General features: G+C 56.4%; 1 protein-coding gene across 8 annotated transcripts in view; it reads left to right on the top strand.

The window, feature by feature from the left end:
* RBFOX3 (RNA binding fox-1 homolog 3) overlaps positions 1–5,965 on the top strand; it is a 90,609-nt gene that overhangs the window by 79,356 nt on the left and 5,288 nt on the right. For all 8 annotated transcript variants that reach the window (XM_024205952.3, XM_024205955.3, XM_024205954.3 and 5 more), the window contains 4 exons: positions 925–985; positions 1,677–1,730; positions 2,590–2,722; positions 4,195–4,234. In XM_024205952.3, the coding sequence (XP_024061720.1) occupies positions 925–985; positions 1,677–1,730; positions 2,590–2,722; positions 4,195–4,234 (288 nt within the window). The remainder of the gene's footprint in view (positions 1–924; positions 986–1,676; positions 1,731–2,589; positions 2,723–4,194; positions 4,235–5,965) is intronic.

Raw genomic sequence — 5,965 nt, 5'->3', positions numbered from 1 at the left:
GGGGGGGTGCCCAGGACGGGTGTCACTGGGGATCTGTGGGTGGGGATTGAGGGGCACTGCAGAGCTGGGTGGTGAATGCGCACAGTCTACTACTGCATTTTGCCTGGCTCTGACAGAGACTGTTGGATCCTCCCATTCATGGGCACCAAAACTGTCCCCCGCCCCACTCCAGTGCAGACCTGTCCCTCCCAAGGCCCCTCTGAGTGGTGTAAAACAGGAGGCTTCCTCCTCTCCACACGTACAGTTCAGCAAATCTTCCGGGCTTTGCCACTCGCACTGGCCAGGCAGTATGCCTAGCACTGGCCTCTCCTCCCACTGCCTCGTGCCCATGTCCCCTGTACAGCCCCCAAGGCTGAAAGGACATTTTCACTGTAGCAGGCCAAGGCAGCCAGCTCAGCACACAGCACCCTGTCGAACTCAGCTGGGCTCGGCTCTGGATGTGGGTCCGAGGGGAGCTGTCTGCTAGCCACAGTGTAAGCTCCCGAGGCCTCGGTGCTCAGCACCGCTCAGGATCAGGTATCAGTTACCCCAGGACTGAGGATCACCAGCAGAACTGGAGTAGCAGGGGTGCCGCAGGATAGGATCGTGGTGTACCAGTGGCGCTGTGTGTAGGAGCCCTGGGCTGGAACAGCAAATGCCGGAGCTGTGGGTCCAGATCATGGTGCAGCGGGAGCCCAGGGGGAGTCAGAATTGCGGGGCATGGTAGAGCTGTATGCAGGTCCCCGGGTTTCCAGGCAGTGTGGCAGTGCTACGGGACTCCAGCCCTGCGTCCCCCCACACCGCCTGGCTCTGGTGATCATGTCACTGGCATTGCCCCCAGCCCCAGGCCGGAAGAACTCCACATAAACGCAGCTGAGCAGGTCCCGGGGGCTGCAGCGTCTCTGGGTGCAGACAGTAATCTGTCCCGTGCCCTCTCTTCTGCAGGTCAATAACGCCACAGCCCGAGTCATGACGAACAAAAAGGCTGCAAATCCCTACATCAATGGTAAGGGCCGGAGGGTGTGGGGCAGCAGGGGTGGGCTCAGCAAGGCGAGCAGCTGTGGGGAGCCGCCCTTGGGGCCTGGGAGCACGAGCATTGGGAGCATGGTTTGGGGCTTTTATTCTTCCTGCTCCTAGGGCCTGAGACTGCCCTGGACTCCCTGCGGGAATTCCCAGCAACGAGCAAGAGCCAGGCTCACCAGTCCCAGCTCCTCCGGCTCAGGCCAGCCCCCCAGTCCCATCAGCATCTCTGCCCAGAGGACCCCAGTAAGGAGGGTGTTAGTCTCAGGGCAAAGGGCTGCACCGAGCGTCTGGGGCAAGCAGTGCGCTCCATGGGAGGAGCGGGCAGTGGGACCCTGGTCTCTGGGGGTAAAAGGCTCAGCGACTCCTCCCCCTGCTCTCCTGAGACATTTGCTATGCCCAGCTCCCCCCCCCCCCCTTGCAGTAGGGGTCCCCTGTCATGGCCGCAGAGTTTGCACTGGGAAACGTGGAGAGTGTGTGCCGGCAGCTGGGAGGCAGCCGCTCCCACAGGCCTCCTGCAGGCCAGTCCGGACGCTGTGCAGCACTGGCCTTACAGAGCTGCTGCTGCCTGTTGGTGATGAGGCTGCCACTGGCTGTGTCCCCATGGCCCATGGAGGGGGTGGGGGCTCTCTGGATTCCCCCTGCGGGGGCTCACTGGCTCACTGTTTGTGTGGCAGGCTGGAAGCTGAACCCGGTGGTGGGAGCTGTCTACAGTCCTGAATTCTATGCAGGTAAAGTCGCTCAGGCCAGTCCCTTTGGCAGAAGTGCTGCCTCGGGTCCCACGTGGCTCTGATTCCCTTGGGCCTGCTCCTCATGCCAGCCTCTCTCTCAAGTGGGGATTACAACTGCAGTTAGCACCAGCCCGGCCCCAGCCCCGATGCTGGGCAGAGACCATGTGCCTTGTGGCAATAGGGCTCATAAACCCCCTGGGAGGACCCACCTGCCTCACGGCAGTGGGCAGGACTCTGTGCTTGGTGATGGGGGTTCTCCCAATGGTAGTGCCCGTCCCTTCCAGCAGTGCCACATGCCAGTGCTGAGGACTTTCCCTTCACACAGCTGTTGGTATGTTGTGGCTCTCCCAGCATTTCGAGGGGCTGTTTGAACAATTACCCCACCAGGGGCAGGGAGCAGAATCCCTGTGAAGGAGCGTGCAGTCCCCTGCACCAGCTGCTCTCAGCTCTGCCTCCAGCCTGTCCCTTCCCTGCCTGCCTCTAGCCCTGAGAGAGGCGAGGGCTCCTGGCACTACCTTCCCCAGAGGGCCCCTCAGCTCACGACTGCAGCGAGGGGCCGGGGTAACCCTGCGTGTGTGGTCCTGTGCTGTGGGGCAAAGGGACGGCTCCCTGCTTCCCTTTGCTGGCACTGGGGTTGCGCTGGCCGTGACTGGGTGGTGGTTGTGCAGCCAGAGAAAGCCCAGGCTCCTATGTGCTGGGCCTGTGCTGGCACAGGTGTCCCTACTTTGGAGCAGGGGGTGCTGCTGAGGTGGGCGAGCGCCGCGCAGGAGGGGCCCTTCCATCTCCCTCAGGGTGCCCTGTGGGCAGGCGCTACCCAGAGAGCTGCTCTGGGATGCTCATGTCTCTCTATTGCCTTCAGTAACAGGGTTCCCGTACCCAGCCACAGGGACAGCCGTGGCATACCGAGGGGCGCACCTAAGGGGCCGGGGGCGTGCTGTCTACAACACGTTCCGCGCCGCACCCCCGCCTCCACCTATCCCCACCTACGGCGCGTGAGTATCCCAGGGAGCCAGGCTTCCTGGAACCAGCGGGGCCCTGGGCTCTGGAGCAGGCAGCAGCTTTGCCCCTTTCTTGGGAGACGGACTTGCAGGAGAGGCGCTGCTTTTCCCAGCATGTCATGTGGCTCAGCTGAGAACTGGGAGGCTGTGGGCCTGTTTTCCCTGCATGGCTGGGGAGGCCCAACACCCTCCCATGGAGCTGGGGTCTCTGTGTTCAGATCTCTGCACCCCGTATGTGCAGCCTGGGGTGGGAGAAGCAGACCCAGCATGTGGGGTACGGCTCAGCGGAGGTGGCACCATTCAGTCGAGCTCTTTGAAGGCTCCTTGACGCCTTCCATCTCGTGGTGTCTCCTGAGGAGGGAGGGTTTATCCCCTTGGTTTCATGCCCCAGGTACGGGGTAATCACAGGGGAGGACTTTGTCCAGGTGTCTGGAGCAGCTCACAGCTGTGAGTGGCAGCCTGAGGACAGACACCCCAAGCTGGCGGTGTGTTCTGTCACTAGATTTCACCAAGCCAGAAACAAACGTGAGCTCCCGTGAGCTCACCGTGGAGTCACAGACAGTCCCCTTAGATTCTCCTATCCACCTTGCCACCAAGATAAACTGGACTTAGTAAGAAATGGTCACCTATCACCCCACATTCAGGTTGCTTCCAGTCCCAAGAGACCGATCACTTAGCCCAAATCAGTTGGGGACTAAACACTAAATACATTCTTAAAAGACTAATACCTACTTTGAGCAAAGCTAACATCCAGGTGACCTGGTCTGGTCTCCAGCAACAAGGTTGTCAGTTCTTTGCTAATGCCTGCAGCTTGGGCAAGAGCTGGCATCTGCCCTGCCAGCGTCACAGACTCCAGGTTTCTAAAACTAAACTGGCTCTACATTAAGAGAGCTATGTGCAAACATGCTGTAACTGCAGCGAGCATTCCAGCCATGTGCACACAGACTGACTTCCTGTGCCTACTCCACACTCCTCCCTCCAAGTTCCATGCAGGCTCTATACCCTCTCTCTGTAGTTGGGTACCAACCCTCTGATGCCATGGGCTCCTGCATATTTTCAGCTGGGACAGCACAGAGCAGCCCCCAGAGAAAGTGGCTGCAACCTCATTTCCTCAAGAGCACTTGTTCCTCCTCAGGCTTTGTGGGGTGTCACTCTCCTCCCCCAGCTTCTCCCTGCTTTCAGCCCTGAGCATCCACGCTGGCAGGTGCGGGTCTAATTGCAGGTACACCCAGGCCAGCCTGGAGCAACCCAGACTGATCTCAGCATGGCTGGGACCAGACTGCCGCCCAGGAACTCCAGAGCGTCGTCAGACCCCCAACTGCGAGCCAGGATGGGGAGACGGGTCTGGCCCACAAGGAAACAATAAACCCACTTTCAGATAGCCTGGCCACTCCCCACCCACATGGCGCTGGCAGCTTCCGGGCTTGCCCTCTGACGCACAGCCTGTCTCTTTGGACTGTTTGCAGGGTCGTTTATCAGGATGGATTCTATGGCGCTGAAATTTACGTAAGTGCTGCCCGCTCCTCCTGGACGTTAGGTTTCACGTTTCCTTGCTGATGCCAAAGGAAGCAGAGGCCGGCTGGATTGAATCCCACCACAAGGGTGGGGGCTGAGAAGCCATAGGGATGGCCCTGGGGCCTGCACTCTGCCCTGCATCTCCCCCTGCTGGTAGCAGCTGGGAATACACCAGCTGGGCATTCCCCGCCACTTGGCACTGAATGAGGCTGTGGTTCTGATGGTGGTTTTCGTTTCTCTCCATTTTCATGTATTCTGCAAAGTGAGGAACTTTACAGAAAATGTGCAGAATGTTATAGACTGTCTCATGAGCCACGATCCAGCTGAGAACTGTGATCTCGATACTCTAGACAATACATGCTGTGACGGGTTGGATCACAGAAACCCCCTTGGGAGCTGCCACCCGATGTGCCAAGACTACCCCTGCTTCTGTTTTCCCTGCCAGCTCAGGACTTCAGCACCCCGTCTTGCTGAATTAGACACTCCAGTCCACTTCAACACAGACCCAGGGTCTGAATTACTTGTCCCAAAGCTACAAGTTTACCCAAAAACAGCTCACAGGAGTGTGCTTGTCTTTAGCACTCAGATGCCCAACTCCCAATGGGGTCTAAACCCAGATAAATCCGTTTTACCCTGCATAAAGCTTATGCAGGGCAAACTCATAAATTGTTCGCCCTCTATAACACAGATAGAGAGATATGCACAGTTGTTTGCTCCCCCAGGTATTAATACATACTCTGAGTAAATTACTAAATAAAAAGTGATTTTATTAAATACAGACAGTAGGATTTAAGTGGTTCAAAGTAGTAACAGACAGAACAAAGTAAGTCACAAGCAAAATAAAATAAAATGCGCAAATCTATGCCTAATCAAACTAAATACAGATAATCTCACCCTCAGAGATGCTTCAGTAAGTTTTTCTCAGACTGGACACCTTCCAGGCCTGGGCACAATTCTTTCCCCTGGTACAGCTCTTGTTCCAGCTTATGTGTTAGCTAGGGGTTTCTCCATGATGGCTCCTCTCCCTCTCTGTTCTCTTCCACCCCTTTATATATCTTTTGCATAAGGCGGGAACTCTTTGTCCCTCTGGGTTTTCACCCCCCCTCACTGGAAAAGCACCAGGTTAAAGATGGATTCCAGTTCAGGTGACATGATCACATGTCACTGCAAGACTTCATTACTCACTTGCCAGCACACACATATACAGGAAGACTCACAGGTAAACAGCCATCTGCAGACAATGGGAGTCATCAAGATTCCAAACCATCATTAATGGCCCACACTTTACATAATTACAATAGGCCCTCAGAGTTACCTTTTATATTTCTAGTTTTAGATACAAGAGTGGTACATTTATACAAATCAGATGATCATACTCAGTAGATTATGCACTTTGTAATGATACCTTACAAGAGACCTTTTGCACGAAACTATCCCAGTTACATTATATTCACTTATATTTTTATAAAACCATATAGACTGCACAACGTCACACATGCCAAACAAGCTGGTGTTGCCAGAGTTAAAGTCCCATTAGAAGAAGGTTTCCGGAGTGAGAAGAGATGGGGGGATAAAAGAGGTGCCTGCATGGAGGCCGGGCTTCTAGGAGCAGGGTAGGGGGCGGGGGCTGCAGTAGGAGCAGGGCAGGGGAACGGGCTGAAAGAGGCACAGGGCAGGGGCTGCAGTAGGAGCAGGGCAGGGGGCAGGGGCTGCATGGGGCAG

Source organism: Terrapene carolina, unplaced genomic scaffold (assembly GCF_002925995.2).
Source record: "Terrapene carolina triunguis isolate 2854851 unplaced genomic scaffold, T_m_triunguis-2.0 Scaffold192, whole genome shotgun sequence".
In the NCBI taxonomy this organism is placed as follows: Eukaryota; Metazoa; Chordata; order Testudines; family Emydidae; genus Terrapene; species Terrapene triunguis.
This window is presented reverse-complemented; position numbering and strand designations above follow the sequence as displayed.